Source organism: Cadophora gregata (assembly GCF_030347475.1).
Source record: "Cadophora gregata isolate MNR1 chromosome Unknown scaffold_14, whole genome shotgun sequence".
Classification (NCBI taxonomy): domain Eukaryota; kingdom Fungi; phylum Ascomycota; class Leotiomycetes; order Helotiales; family Ploettnerulaceae; genus Cadophora; species Cadophora gregata.
Genome location: NW_026695937.1, coordinates 349,136 through 364,052, shown reverse-complemented (window position 1 = coordinate 364,052; position 14,917 = coordinate 349,136). Strand labels below are relative to the sequence as shown.

The 14,917-nt window shown below is 47.9% G+C and overlaps 5 protein-coding genes across 5 annotated transcripts; 2 read left to right on the top strand and 3 right to left on the bottom strand.

The window, feature by feature from the left end:
- Positions 1-143: 143 nt before the first annotated feature.
- ONS95_004210 (uncharacterized protein) lies at positions 144-538 on the top strand (the record flags this gene model as incomplete). Its single annotated transcript, XM_058497559.1, has 2 exons — positions 144-205; positions 268-538. 2 exons carry the CDS (start codon positions 144-146, stop codon positions 536-538), a joined length of 333 nt encoding a protein of 110 aa, XP_058352284.1.
- A 616-nt stretch (positions 539-1,154) lies between these two features.
- Positions 1,155-1,502, bottom strand: ONS95_004209 (uncharacterized protein; the record flags this gene model as incomplete). The annotated part of the gene is made up of 1 exon (XM_058497558.1): positions 1,155-1,502. One exon carries the CDS (start codon positions 1,500-1,502, stop codon positions 1,155-1,157), a length of 348 nt encoding a protein of 115 aa, XP_058352283.1.
- Positions 1,503-2,729: 1,227 nt separating this feature from the next.
- On the top strand, positions 2,730-4,859 carry AIM9_2 (Phosphotransferase enzyme; the record flags this gene model as incomplete). The annotated part of the gene is made up of 6 exons (XM_058497557.1): positions 2,730-2,785; positions 2,852-3,356; positions 3,420-3,631; positions 3,678-3,856; positions 3,912-4,503; positions 4,562-4,859. Exons 2-6 carry the CDS (start codon positions 2,982-2,984, stop codon positions 4,857-4,859), a joined length of 1,656 nt encoding a protein of 551 aa, XP_058352282.1. The 5' UTR covers positions 2,730-2,785; positions 2,852-2,981.
- Positions 4,860-6,216: 1,357 nt separating this feature from the next.
- On the bottom strand, positions 6,217-9,962 carry ONS95_004207 (uncharacterized protein). The gene is made up of 7 exons (XM_058497556.1): positions 8,892-9,962; positions 8,639-8,730; positions 8,233-8,559; positions 8,101-8,124; positions 7,996-8,045; positions 7,785-7,922; positions 6,217-7,690 (listed from the first exon to the last, which is right to left on the bottom strand). Exons 1-7 carry the CDS (start codon positions 9,142-9,144, stop codon positions 7,045-7,047), a joined length of 1,530 nt encoding a protein of 509 aa, XP_058352281.1. The 5' UTR covers positions 9,145-9,962; the 3' UTR covers positions 6,217-7,044.
- A 54-nt stretch (positions 9,963-10,016) lies between these two features.
- ONS95_004206 (uncharacterized protein) lies at positions 10,017-14,893 on the bottom strand. The gene is made up of 5 exons (XM_058497555.1): positions 13,992-14,893; positions 11,954-13,939; positions 11,081-11,871; positions 10,783-11,023; positions 10,017-10,701 (listed from the first exon to the last, which is right to left on the bottom strand). Exons 1-5 carry the CDS (start codon positions 14,566-14,568, stop codon positions 10,487-10,489), a joined length of 3,810 nt encoding a protein of 1,269 aa, XP_058352280.1. The 5' UTR covers positions 14,569-14,893; the 3' UTR covers positions 10,017-10,486.
- Between the last annotated feature and the right edge of the window lie 24 nt (positions 14,894-14,917).

Below are 14,917 nucleotides of genomic sequence, written 5' to 3'. Positions count from 1 at the left end.
GCTCCTGTAAATGACTGTCTCCATCACAGGAAGACGTTCGCCCATATTTGAGGTGGCGGTGCTATGTCCAATGCCAAGTCTCTCGCTTGCGACGGTGAAAAGACGCAGAGAATAAAAGACATCTTTTGCACGAGAAGAGGTGGATGCTTGGAATCATGAACAAGGAACCCAACCAGTGCAATAATGGAGCGACTACCACAATCCAGTATGTAATCACACTGACGTAACATTGACATGGTTTTATAATAGGACAGCTGATGATGCTAGATCTCCTACCCCACGAAGAAGTGAGTTATTAATCAGCGACGATAATAGTATTTTGAGCGGCAACGAAGTGCAGGTGCTAGCAAAGAGCTGCGATCTTGAGGGAGGAGAACTAGGGTGGTTCAAGCTCGAACAGGCGCGGCCAGTAGTCGAACCTGGACGGCCAGCGTTTGCTATCAGGCAAGAAAGAGAGCGAAGAGCGGAACTGGTGATCAGAGCTGATGCTTCCGCAATTTCTCGAGCAGGATCCAGCCCATCATACGTAAGTGCGTGAACATGAAACACAGCTAGAGATGTATAAATAGCTTTCTCCTCAGTATACGCGCTCTTAGCCTCACATCTGTCACGAGCTTACAGCATGCACATGTGAGATGCCCAGACTCTCTCCCAAGTATAACATCATTTTTTTTGTAAAATATCTGGGGACTACTATATGGTTCCAAGCAGTAGCGAGCACACATATACATTATAAATCTAGAAGAAAAAGGCAAATATTGTGTTTCATCTGGGATCTTTCCAATCAAGCAGCATAGATGGAGATTCTTACCCTCAGTTGCAACATACATTAAGAATATCTGATTCTTCATCCGATAATACACCAGTGTAACCAAAGCTCATATTCAAAGTTTGCACGGAAGGTGTCATCGTCTACTAATGCCACTTGAGACTTGATACAATGATGTATAGATATGGTTATTGGTCATCTAAGAATACAAGATTTGCAGTGCATCTAGATGTTTCATTGTTTCGCACCGAGCATCATAACAAACGTGAGTGTCAGAAATAACAGCCTTTGAGTCCTGATCTTCACGGACCGAACACATATTCGACCATGTTGATGTCCATTGAGCAACGTGCATACATGCCAAGACATCCATGACGTCCTCTTTTCATCCCTGTTTTCTCTTTGCAAAATCAACAACAATAGCCTTTTGAACCTCCTCCTTAGTAGAATTCTTATTGACTAAAGCTTTGGCAAGAATTTGATGGCTGTCAACCTGCGCAGCCTTCTTGACAGCAGCATTCGCGGCGTTTTTATTTGGCTGCAGAATAATCTCGAATTTGTCCCCAACCTGAGAACCAGCATCAAACCGCATGTTCTCTGCTTGATCCTTGGCTTTATTGGTAGGATATAGACGAGTACCCCGGGTGGTGTTTTCAACCTTTTTGAAGATGCCAGACCATCCTACACCGTCGAGGAACTTTTTGACAGTCGATTTGGAGATTGAGTGGACCATTTAGAAGTACTACTTGGGGTCAGCCAGAATACTGTAGTGTGGTCAAGGGGAAGGCAGTACTTCAAGATGCGAGTTGAGCTTCGAGACGGATGGAAAGGGCTTTGGGGATTTAATAGCTAGATAACGCGTCAGAATATATGCTTAACAAAAGGGGTGAAGATTGCTTACACCGAAAAGCGCTAAGAATATAGATCAGAGCTTGGGTTATGAATGTTGTTAAGTGTTGAAGATATAGAAAAAGTAATCCGGGCACCATGAAAGCTTTATATCGGCCTTGTGTTGGATTCCTCCTACTGTTGCTACATACTTGAACCTTGTTCTACAGCCAGAAGTGATACTGCTGAGGGCGCCTGTTTCGAGTGCACTTTTCTCTCGTCCTATAGACCCGTACTCTTCCTGCGTTGGACCTCTATCAGGCAGTAAGCCCGACGGTCTATTCGCTATCATCTCCCAAACTTCCTCCTTCACAGCCAAGAGTCTCACCCAACATACTCAAAGCGCGTACTTATCTCAATACCAACATCTCGCTTCCCAGATAATCTGCTCTCACCCAATGGCCTCAGCCCACCTCTCAGGCAACCCCAGCGTTCACTCGGCCTGCCCAAAGCACTTCTGCATCCTCTTTCCAAGAAAAAAAAAGGTAAATGATAGTACTACTAGCGGTCGAGGATATGAGGTTGCTCGGCTGTGAGTTCCAAGTCTCTGCTCGTGCCCTTGATGATTAGTAAGAGACTAGCTAGGTCACCAATGAACGAGCTTTCGACCGTGCCATCGTCTGTCTATTTGAATAATGCTGTCCAAAACCTTGGGGCCTAGCATATCTTGACGGAGCTTGTGAAGAAGTTGCGGTGATATGATAAACATGTATTTGACTGTTGCTGTACAGTCTGCACGAACTTCGCTCTTGATATTGCCTCGTGCTGCTTCCTCAATGCTCGATCTCGCTTTGTTGAAGTCTTTCGAGGAGCCTCCACCTGCCATCATCCCGAGACAGCCTATAAGAGTTCTTTGCTAGGCGCCTTCGTGTAACATCTTGAATCTAAAGTAGTGCCAGGTTTTGGGGGTGGGCGGTTATACCAGACTGGAAATGTTATCTCCTTCCCTTCTGGAACAACCTTTAATAAGCCTGTTCGCAGACAAGAATCAGAGCAGGGGGGAGATTGGCTGAATGCTGGAAGTGCCGTGGAAACGTATAATTGAAGGGCCAAGGTAGGGATTCTGCCGCAGCGGGCGATTTGAGGATAGTGATGGAATTAGGAGGAGGGGCTAAGACCCCACTTGAGGTATGGGTATACTACCTCCGTACGTACATAAGCGCCGGGAGTGCTAGCGCTTATCTTATCTTACAGTACCCTAGCGGATCATGCCGTGGCTAACCCGTCTCCGTCCATACCATCAATATCAACACCCAAACAGCATCTCGATTCCGCGCATCGAATCGAGTATCCCACCGCAAACATCGACTTACTACGAACTACGATGATGCACCGTTTCCTCTGGAGCAAATTGTCTCGAAGGCTGTCCATGTCCACATCCGCATCTGCGTCCGTAAAGTCAAAGGCGCTGCAAAATGAGCATTTCTTTCGCTACACTAGTGGGAGATGGCTATGGGATGAGGAGGAGCGACTTCAAGAAAGATATAGGAAGTTCAATGTTGATGAGCTTAAGCGTATTGGCGCTGAGAGCATCGGCGCAAAGTCTTGTGTCTCAATCACTAAATTGGACGAGGGGGGCTACAACAAAGTATTCAAGCTAGTTATGGACAATGGATCGGTTGCTATTGCACGTATACCATGTCCTAATGCTGGCCCACCGTCTATGACCACCGCTTCTGAAGTTGCTACAATGGACTTTGTAAGCTCCCCCCAGATTTTGATTGAAGACGTTGAAAGCTGATATATTGCCTTGCCTCTGTAGGCTAGAACTATCCTCAATCTACCTGTTCCAAAAGTTCACGCTTGGAGTGCAGTGTCGGACAATCCTGTCGAAGCAGAATATATTCTAATGGAGGAGGCTTGCGGGACGTCGCTCGGAGATATATGGGAAGATATGGAACTACATTCCAAAGTTAAAATTGTTGAAGATATTATATCCATTGAGCAGAAGCTGCTCTCGGTGTCCTTCTCCCGGTTTGTCACCCTGGGATACGACTTAGAAGACTACTGACATCTTTAGATATGGCAATATATACTTTGCAAAAGATTCCTTTCCAGGATGCGAAAAAGCAGAGGTTTCTGGCGATATTTCGGAAGATCTAAAGCAAGAAGTAGAAGAGCGATTCACAATTGGCCCAGTAGTAGAACATGCGTTCTGGAGAAGGGATCAAACCTCAATGCCAGTGGACCGAGGGCCTTGTGGGAGACCAACCAGCTACTATACAACATGGAATTCTGGGCTAACAACTTCTAGGGAAAAGCGCTGACGACTATCTCAAAGCTCTAGCCAACAACCAAGTCACCTGGCTGAGTCAGTACGCACCACGAAAGACACCGAACATATTCCAAAAATCGGTAGCCCAAGAATCTCCCGATGCCCATATCGCGCTTTACAAGAAATATCTCGCTATTTGCCCCTACATCTTACCGAAGGATGAGAGAATGGCTCGCTCTACTCTTTGGCATTGGGACTTGCATGCATCAAATCTTTTTGTGAAAGATGAACGAGTCACCTGCATCATTGACTGGCAGTCTACGTGGGCTGGACCTCTTTTCGCTCAATACCGCTATCCGAAGTTGGTGCATTACGCTGGCGAAGTTATGTTGAGGCTTCCTGACGACTATGAGACCATGGAAGGGAATGAAAAGGTCGAGGTCTCGAGTCAGGTTCAGAAATCCATCGTGCAGTACTTGTACGAGTCGAAGACTGAAGATTCAAACCCGTTGTTAACTGATATCGTCAATGTCCCACAAAGAACAGTAAGAAAACAGACCATCGCGTTTGCTGAGGATTCTTGGGAAGGAGGGATTTTATCGTTCAGGCAATGCCTCATCAGATTAGAAAGGTATGTCCTGCTTTGCTACACCCCTTCCAGAAAACTTTAGCTAACGTAAAGCTTGCAGATACTGGGATGAGATGAAACATGATGCCGCTTGCCCTATTCATTTTTCGGAAGAAGATCTACGGAATCATGTGCGGGATGCTGAAGGGTACAACGAACAGGCCGATTTCTGGGACAGTCTAGAAGGATTTGTTGCCCGTGATGGATGGACTTCGAATGAGCGGTATGAAGAAGCCCTCGACCTGTTCGCTGGAATCCGGGAGAGGGGGCTGGAGCAATTGACTGGCGAGGAGAGATCGGATTTCGAGAAAAACAGCAGGTGGGCTCAGAGAAGTGCTGATAGAAGTGATGGTTCTTGAACCAAGGCAAAGTACATTGTCAAAAGTTCACGTCGACTGATGACATTTAATTATCTCCCCTCTAGTCTCTAAGCCGAGAAACACGACTATCTTGCTCGAAAGCATGCCTCCCTATCGCACCATGCAGTTCACGTCTGCCATACACAATTACGCAGACGAGACGCTCGGTTCTCCCTTCCCGCCAAAAAAGGGGAGTAAGGGGAAGTCCTCTCCTAGAGGAAAGGGAACATGCCTTCGGAAATAGCGAGCCTGTGGCTCAAAGTACTTTTAGTGGCCTCAACCAAACAATGACAATGGCTTCCAATCCTGTACGATTTGTGGGAGATTCTCCCTCACAATGTCAATTACCCCACTTTCCCCATCCCCAAAAACCTCTTCGACGTCCTCGCTCTCAACCACCCAGCATACCTTCATGTAGAATAGCAGAAAAGTTTTGGTTTCAAGATGTGTTGAACTTTCCAGTATACGCGCCATTAATTAAGCCACGGAGAAGCAGAGCAGGACAAAGACCTGGCTCATCAATGAAGATGAGAAGGTTCTGACGCTTTTGCTGAATTTGTACGAGGGGTACAGATTCTCCAAACATTTAGAGTAGGTTAAAAATGGGCGGTTGTACACTACCCTGTGATATCATGCTCCCCTGGAAAAGCTCTAGCAAAGCGTTTTCCTTTCCAAAGCTTCATCAACTTCGTTCCAAGACACAATTTCTTCTCCTGCCATGTCAAAACGATAGACGGGAAAGTTGGGTGCTATTTTCGCACCCTGGCTAACCTCAGACGCTCGTTGACAGTTACATCAAGTACACTCGACTAGGAGGAGACACGGCCGGTATTGTGACGGGCTTGGGCGCCACGCTGGAAGGATGTGACTGTTTTGGGCCCAGTGGGCCTCCGCCTCCTCGTGAGACAGGTAGACAGGGTGTGTCCACCGACGTGCGTGTTGACTGTATCCGTTCATCCCCGGCGAGCGCTAAAATCTCCCCACAGGTCCCATAGTAGTTTGTTCCCGTTCTGTCCACGCTTAGCCGCTAACAACAGGAGGACGACTATTATGCCAAAGGGAATCTTTGGCACTTGGCTGCGTGCCCCATCCGAACACCGATTCGGCTTTTTGAAGGAGGTTGGCGCGAAGTCAAGCGCGCGACAAGAACTTCTGCAGATGTAACGTTTCAAATAATCGTCATTGGACGCTGTAATTGCATGGCTGCACAGTCGTTAGCCCCTGCACATTTAATGAGCACGGAGACGTCTTCCTAACGCAGATCTGTCATTCTCAAGCCTGAGGCCCTCAGAATAGTTTCCTGACTCGTAGAATGCATATATACTAGTGGTATGAGTGCTGATAATGACTCTGAATACAGCTACAAGCTATGTAGCATTTTTTCTGCCTAGTATTTAAGGGTATATCAGACCCTCGAATGATCTTGTGCTATATAGCACGTGACCGAATGCAAGACGCCTTTTGCTCCCATGCTTGACCGTCACTCAAAAATTACATTCAGTGCCGGCAAGATTTTGGAATAAGGTTGTCGATAGATCTATAACTAGGGTATCTTCAATTTCAAAGTTGTGTTATATCTGGATCATTCGTGAAGTTGTCGTTTTAAAAGTCAAGTGCAAATTGCTGGTCGGGGAAGTTTCATGATCGGGATGGTTTATGTCCACAAAATCGGTTATTGACTGTCTAGTTCAATTACTATAGAGCAAACTCATGCAAAGAGACGACGACGATGTACAGTTGACAAAGGAACATCTGGTGTTTACCATCAGGCAGCGGGTAGAGGAGTATGAGACGGTGAGGATCTGGTTTGCGAAGCTGGAAAAAGTATATTCTATCTCTGTGACGGTCTTGAGAGAGGAACATCTGAAATTGAAGATAAGATGTGGAGCTGAAGAGACATTAGAGAAATTCTGAAGTTCTACTGTACTAATATAGATACATCTGGTATGAGGATCTGAGAAGGAGCCCAATGAACGAGTTTTGGAGGTACCGGAAAATGGAAGTGTCAGAACGTCATGCCTTGGGGTACAGAGTGGAAGAAGTTTGTTGTTAACGTTATTGTTTGAGCATAGTTGACCCAGTGAAACCTGTGGGCATCATAAAACCCAGTATCCTCCCACATCACGAACTTTGTACCACCAGGTTAAGAGGGCCTTATCTCACAATTTAAGTCTCCCACAATCATCTAAGTCTGAAACAACCATCTCACATCCTCATCATTCTTCACCTCCCCATCACCACCACTCTCACCCGCCTCCCTCCTCGCAATCTTCGCCCTATTCTCCCTCTCCAACAGCCCCCAAAGCGCTCCCACAACAATCAAATTCCCCACCAAATAACCCAACGCAAATCCATGGCCCAAATACCACCTCGGGCTCGTCTTCGGCCTATACAACTGCGTCCCTAATACCGTCCCCAGATTCCCAATCGTAATCGTCATCGCCGTAGCAGTTGCTCGCTTCGACTGTCCGCTGACATTGGCTGCTGGCCAGGAGAGCACGATAGCGGTGGAGGGGTAGATCCCAGCTGCGGCGAAGATGGTGCCAGTGTAGGAGACGCCGGGTTTGGATGTTGGTGCGGTGAGGAGGATGATGTAGCCGATTATAGCGAGGGAGGTGGATGCTAGGATGAAGGGGGCTCGCTTTTTGGTTTTCTCGGAGAGGATGGCGATTATGACGGTGAGGATTGTGGCGACTGCGTAAGGGGGGACGGTGAGGAGTTGGGCTTGGGCGGCGGTGTAGCCGAGTTGTTTGATGATTGTGGGGAGGAAGAGGGATAGGGTGTAGAGAGGAAGAGACATGGTGTGGAAACCCATTCCGTAGAGCCAGCATCTGGTTTGAAGTCAGTGTTGTAATCTTAAATGGACATCTCATATTTGAGAAGCAACCCATATACTGTCGAACAGAGCTAGCCGAGTGTACTTACTTATAATCCGCAAGCGCAGCGTGAACATTGGTCCAAGAGAATTTCTCATCGTTGGTGGCATCTGAAGAAGACTTCAGACGTGCCTTGATGAACGCTCTTTCAGGCTCGGAGAGGAACCTTGCTGTCGATGGATAATTGCTAAGATAGAGTCAGAATTACCATCTATATCGAGTGCTGAGGAGTCGCTTAGGAGAGGGAAAGTTGGACTTACTGGATGAAGAAATATGCTGCTACTGCAACAACTATTGTTAGAAGACCTTCCTGTAAATATGTCAGCATGTTTACCCAAGTTCGGACTCTTCCAGATGAGATGTACCAAGATGAAAATCCATCTCCATCCCTATTCGAGAAGTTAGTAACATTACTCTCAACTTTCAGCACCATCCCAACAGCCCGAAAAAATCATCCCCAAACCTAGCCAAGACAAACAAAAAACAAGTTCACTAACCTGATATCCCCCCACCCCATCCATCTTCGCAATCCCAAACGCCAGAATCCCACCAAACGCGCCCGCCAAACTCGCCGCCGAAAAGAAAAGCGCGACCCTGTAATGCGTCTCGGTCCTCTTATACCACATACTCAGATAAAACACCACACCAGGAAATAATCCACTTTCCGTAACGCCGAGGAAGAACCGTGCGACTACGAAACCGGCGAAGTTCTGAGTTACGCCGAGGAGAGTTGCTACGATTCCCCAAGCGAGCATGAGGGTTGGGAGCCAGAAGCGGGGTGTCGTGCGTTTGAGGATTATGTTGCAGGGGATTTCGAAGAGGACCTGGTAGAGGGGAGGAGGTTAGTGTGGGGCTTCAAGACTTTGGGGATGGTTGAGGAGAGGGGAGAGGAGGAGGACATACATAGCCGATGAAGTATATCGTAAGTGTAAACAGATACTCATTTCCCGTGAAATGGAGGTCATCGATCAAGCCTTCCAACTTGGCATTACCCACTATTATTTATTCCCCGTCAGTGTAATATTCCTCCTCATATCCCAATTTCCCTCTACTCCCACTCCTCCGATTTCCCACCTCTTCCTCATTTCAGTTCTCCCACCAAGTCAATCTTCAAACAATAGACCAAGAGAACTGGACGAACAAAATTTGAGCATACCATTACTCCTATCCAAAAAACTTAACAAATACAACAACGTCAACGGCGGCAACAACTTCCAATCCAACTTCCTCACCAGCGCCTTCTCATCGATTCCCGTCGGGTTCGTGAATGCTTCCTCTGAAGAGAGGGATGGCGTGCCGCTGGGTGTTTGCTTCTCGCTCTTCTCGGAGAGGACATGGTTATGAGTCTGGTCTTGGTTGAGGCCGAGTTTCTCGTTAAGAGATTGTGGGTGGGATGTAGAAGTCGCCATTTTGGGATACGCTAGTATAGATGGATGGATATTGAGAGTGGACTCTGACTTCCTGGCTTGGGATCAATTTCGAGGTTGAGAAAAGGCGAAGAGACTCGTAAGTCCCGCGCCCAAGTTACTCGAGTACAATATCCAGTTCAGGCAGAAACAAAACCCAAAAACTAAGTCCAAAGGGTATGTGGATAGGTACTTACTTGTACTTGTATTTGTACCCTGGGTCCCAACCCACAACGATACTCTCCGTATCTTATCTCGCCCTGAAACTCAATCACATCATATCCGGAAATGCACAAAACAGGAAGCTCCAAGGTACTGATGAAACAAAGAAACTCCTTTATAAAAGCTCCCAAGGCTTAAATACACTCCAATCAAGATCCCCTCCTCATGACAAGCAACAGCCACAAAAGACGACATCTTCACCTCCCTAGTCACCCAAGCTTCTAGTCTCCCGAGGCTCTTCCCTCTTGCCCCCGCGCGCACCCATCCTCCACCTATCAAATCCGGATCCCTAACGGTCCGGAGGCTTATTTCGGAAGGGATATGCAGCGATGATGGAAGTGGTCTATGGCGTCTTAGAGTTTCTTTGATGGGGGGATTGGAGAATTTTTTCGTGACGTTGTGAGGATGGTGAGATTGAGGCGTGGATGTCGTGATTTTGAATGGTGCCGGGAGGTTAGAGTGGATGGGGTGTGGATCGGCAGTTGAAGGGGTGGTGGGGATTGGGGATTGGTTCCATTGATGGGATGGATGCGGCGGTCGTCGTGGGGAGGGCGGGAATTGCCCACTTCATACAGTATGCAGGTAGGACTTTTATTCAGTTCGGATTCCAATTCAAGGCACAGATCAGGATTGAGAGTGTATGTAAGGAGGTATTTATGGAAAGAAATATTGTTCATTCAGTATTATCTATCGACGTCGACCCAGACTCTAGCCCAGCATGCCTTCACGCCTGGGTATTGGTATGATTTTTCTCCTAGCTCTGACAAGAGTCTGTGTTCGTTCGCCTCAGGTGTCGGTCGTTCGATCTTCTCAAAATGCTCAGAAGCAAAGCAAGAGCAAGCAAATATTATCGAACGGGGTATCGTAGCAAAGCCACTGCCGTAAACACCTGTTGGTCCGGCCCATGCAACTCCGTTTTCCATGCAAGAGATAGAACCGTTATGCAAATGTACTATAAAAAAGAAAAAAGGGAGAGAAAACAGTTGTCCCAGGACTTGTCGACGCAGCGGAAAAGAGTTGGCTTTGATCAACATATGGTATAATGTCGTACGATTGGGGGATCAAGTCCCATAGAAAGATCGGGAATGGTGTTTTTACAAGTCGGGCTGTCCGGTGTAAGTTCTTAGATGGTCGTGCCTTCAAGCGCAGCCAAAACTTTGGACTTGTCGCCGAGGAATTTGGCGCGGTGACTCATGATTTCAGAGGCAATGACATCGAAGTCTCTTATCTTCCGCACTCGCAGGTCCATAAGAACCCCTCTTAATCCCATGCAGAAACGATCTCGTTGCTCGCCTTTAAACTCCTCTGGCGAACCAAGGGCGGTTAAAATAGCATCATCTGTAATGCCACAAGTCAGCCCCAACACAAAAAGGGATACTACGACATGAGCCTGTGGGCTCTATCTAACAACCCACGCACCAGGGAGATCGATATCTCGGAAATGTTGAAAGTCGCAGGATGTATCGTTACAAATGCCACCGGCGGTCTCGAAGCGGCAAAGTTCTTCCATCAAATCGATCTTGTGGCTATAAGTCTTTGACTTCAAACCACCGGCAACATCTTCTTTGAAGCTGGGGTGAAATCGATATGCTTTGAACTGCTTCAATGGACTCTCGTAAGGAGTGAACAGTTCATGCTTATCAACAGCTTCTTGGTGAGCCTAGTCAGCTGTCAGCAAGGAAGTGTGCTGAAACATGAGAGTAAATATATTGTGTACTTCAACCACTGGAGGGAAACTACCATTGGTGGACGGCAGAATCTCCTCTTTTCTATGACCTTTCTCAACATCGTTAGCTGCCGCTGCGGGCTCAAATCCTGACATGTCAACATCTAAGCTCTCATCGTTGTCGACCTCAGAAATGATCTCGGGGGGAGCAGGGCTGAAAGGAGGAGACTCAAGGGCGGATCTCTCATCAATAGGGGGCGTAGCTTCCGGGGGTTCATAGTCATCAGATTCGCCAGGTACATCAGGAATTGAACGATCGAGCGTTGGCGAGTATTCCGGGCTTCCAGTCTGTACAGATACCTGCATTGGTGTCCGCGGTGGCGATTGGGTAGGATCTGGGGCGTAAAAATCTTCGCTATCCATGTCATCCTCCTCTTGTGCATGTGAATCTGCTTCGGCACGGACTGCTTCTTGCAAAGCTGCCTCAAGCGCCCGATCAGTCGACGCATTTTCTCTCCGCACATCGCTCTCCTTGGGGTCGGCAACAGTTTCGCTGGAACATTCCTGAACAGAACTGGAGACAACGCTATGATCGTCCTGGATGGTTTTGTTGCCATTGACTGGAGTCGTCTTGATTGTTTCTGAGCCAGGCGCATCGTTGATAGAAGACTGAGTCTCTCGAGTCTCCATATCCTCGGGGTGGACTGTACCGTTCGTGTTCGCTGGCTGGGGAATCGCGGGCTGGAGAATCGCGGGCTGGAGAATTGCGGGCTGGAGAATCGTGGGCTGTGCAGTCTGGCTAGGTTCGGTGACTGGGATAGTCGAATTTGGAAGAGACGAATCTAGACGATAAGCTAAGGTTCAATGAGACAGGAGAGAAGTAAAGGTAGGGGAAAAGAACCAAGGTGGAGAAGTTGGACATACCTTCGCTCATCGTAGAATCTTGTCTACTGAGATCCTCCAGCTTATCCTTCTGAGCTTGAAGCTGGTCCTCGGCCTCTTGCCCAAGTCTCTCCATTTCTTCTGCCAGGAGCCGCTTGTCCTCCAGACTCTTCTGCACGCTGGCTTCTATCCTCGCCATCTCGGCTCGCAGCTGTTCAAGCTTACTTTGGTTTTGCTGAACTTCAGCATCGACTCGGGGGATGTCGGCAGCAAGCTTCTCTCGGCGAAGACGCTTCTGCTCGTCCTCGCTTTCCTTGAGTTCTATGGATTTCGTGACCTCAGCAGCCTGAGCATCAGCCAGCCGCTGTTGATTGATAGCAACATTGGTGGAAGCAGTTTCAATCATCTCCTGTATCTGTATGGAAGTCTCGACCTTACTGGCAATACTGGCGGCAGGAGGAGTGGCAATATTTGTACTGGATCCGTGGTCTTCAGAAACTTGAGGTGTACGTGATCTACTGGAAGCTTGCTTCGCTCTCTGACGAGCTTCACGCAAGGCAATTTGCTTCCGCAACTTCTCCATCTCACTCTGAACGTGGGTTAAGCGGCCAGCAGTATCCGGTACATTTGGTAGAGGTGGAGTATTTGCGGCAGAAGAATTTGGCGGTGACGTGTAAGGCTTCCGTTGGGGAAAGTTCGAAAGAGGAGGGAGGTTTTGGACTGCAGCAGAACGGTGATCGGATATCCTTCTTGCTGACTGCGTTGGTGAATCTTGCGTTGCTTGAGATTCAAGATCCATTGCAACATCTTCATCTTCAGAATCTGCTTCATCATCACTGACAGTGATGACGAGACGTTGATCGGCGCGGCTGTGACCGAAAGGTCGCTTGAAAGGAGTACTCATTGGCGTCGGTGTATCGAAGTCGGCTGCAACTGGACGTTTTCGCACAGTGTTGACACTTGAAGATGACAGTTTGGAGGATGAAATCGCAGCGGGAGCGTTGCTTGAACCAGACGCCAGAAACAGACCAGGGATTTTAGAAAGTTGCTGAGGTGGATTCGCCAGAGTTGCGGATGTATTCGATGTCAAAGGATTGCTGTCGACTGTAGATGGAGGAGCTGGGACGGAAGAAGTAGTAAGAGGTGAAGGCGACGTCGTCGGGTTAGAAGTAAACGTCTTGGCCTGCTCTACTTGAGGAATTGGGGCTTCGGCATTTGTAGTGGGAGGTTTGCTGACAGTTTTTGCGGCCGCCTTTTGTGCACGCTCCTCTCTTGACTTTCGTAGAGCCTCCATTTTTGATTGAAGCGTCTTCTCTTTCTCCGTCATGGCTGCTGGTTTGGCAAGAGCTGCCGTAGGATTTGGCCCAGCCAAAGTTTGCTTGCCACCAGTATTTGCAGAAGAAGCACTGGGACCTAAAGAGGTGCGATCTTTACCCACGGCGTTGCTGTCGGTCTTGATACCTGGGGGCCCACTAGTGGCAGCACTGTTCGAAGGCCCCGAAGGGATATTTTCTTTGCCAATTTGCTGCTTCAAACCAACCGAGAGTGCTCCAAGAGTAGATTCCTCGTTGGTAGATTTGACAGAGTTTCGTGTCATCTTGAGCTCATCGAAGAGACTTCCAACAACCTCTTTGCTGAACCCTTCGTCAATATAAGTCTGATAACGAACGTCATAAGGCCAAAGATTGAGGATTGCTGATTGAGCTTTCCTCCGCGACTCGGATACAGATCTTCCATTCGTTGTGGATGTCGCTTGAGTAGGAGCAGGCTCAACATCGACTTTTGAAGCTAAACGATTTCCATTTATTTGGCTTTTCGTTCCGACTGAAGAACCTGCATCATTTCGTGACCAATCATGCTGACTTTGGGGTGTACCATTGATACCATCTTCGGGACGAATGGGTGCGTATGAATTGTATTTTGCTGTTTGTGATTGCTCATCCGACGAAGGTATATAAGGTGAGTAGGAGCCAGACTGCTGCCGTCTGTTACGTGACGAATCTCTTGGGGAGTAGTTGTGATTATTTGCTAGATTGGATGAGTAAGTAGACGGGTGAGAGTTATAGCAGTTGGAGCATACCAGGGTAGGCTGATTGCTGTGGGCTGTATTCATTCGCTTTGGAATATATGGCGCGTTGAGCAGAATCAGTATAACCCGTACCACCATGTTCTCGGAACTGGCTGTTGAAGCTGGCCACAGGAGTGTGGATTTCGTTTGAAGGGTCCTCATATTCTCCCTCATCTAGATCACCTTGGTCAAAGGGCTTGGACCCTGGGATCTGTGGCTGGTATGCAGGCTGATTAAGCTGGGGATAGTAGGGCGCAGAATTTTGCGCACTGTTTGTGTAGCCCGAGTATTGAGTTCCATTATTTGAGGTGGTATATGGCGGCAGCGGGACAGAGTCTTGGTTCCAACCTTGAAATATGGGCAGAGGGGGAACACCAGCGGCTACAGCAGAAGCACTGAAAGAGGGAATAGACCTATTATATCCATACGCTGACATTGAAGTGTCATAATGAGATGCCGTTTGTGCTTGCTGACTATCGTCTGCTTGTAGATATTGGTTGGGGTAGGTAGGAGGAAGGTAGGGAGGATTCTGTTGATCGCGAGCACCGTATCCGGTGGGATACGATGGCATCGAAGGATAATCTGACATTGTTGCACGTGGAGTGGACAAGTTGCATTATCGTCCGAAGGGCTGGGGTATTAGTGAAGAATGATTGAGGAGCTCTTCGAGATGCGCGGAACAGCTGAAGCTAATCGCAGGCCATGTCGCAACAGAGAAAAGATTTACAAAGAAGCGAATGGAAGATGCAGGAGAGCAAAGGAGAAAGTGAAGCCCAGCGATGAAGCTGACTGCGCAGAAGTGAATCTCAAATTGGAGATTGGGAGGCGCGCTTCTTCAGGGTGGGCTGGCACAGAATGGTGAAGAGTTGAGGCGATGGGAAAGTGAAGCTGTTCAAGGTTCAACAAGACTGGAAAGCAATCAGAGTTACAGAGGTGCA

What these genes read in the sequence shown, in the direction of transcription:
- ONS95_004207 (XM_058497556.1), bottom strand. Translation starts at nt 9,144, where the DNA reads ATGGCGACTTCTACATCCCACCCACAATCTCTTAACGAGAAACTCGGC. An exon ending in CGATATACTTCATCGGCTAT is followed by an intron (nt 8,560 to 8,638) that starts GTATGTCCTCCT and finishes CCCCTCTACCAG; the next exon opens with GTCCTCTTCGAAATCCCCTG. An exon ending in GCTGCGCTTGCGGATTATAA is followed by an intron (nt 7,691 to 7,784) that starts GTAAGTACACTC and finishes ACTTCAAACCAG; the next exon opens with ATGCTGGCTCTACGGAATGG.
- ONS95_004206 (XM_058497555.1), bottom strand. Translation starts at nt 14,568, where the DNA reads ATGTCAGATTATCCTTCGATGCCATCGTATCCCACCGGATACGGTGCT. An exon ending in AGATTCTACGATGAGCGAAG is followed by an intron (nt 11,872 to 11,953) that starts GTATGTCCAACT and finishes CTTATCGTCTAG; the next exon opens with ATTCGTCTCTTCCAAATTCG. An exon ending in GTTTCCCTCCAGTGGTTGAA is followed by an intron (nt 11,024 to 11,080) that starts GTACACAATATA and finishes ACAGCTGACTAG; the next exon opens with GCTCACCAAGAAGCTGTTGA.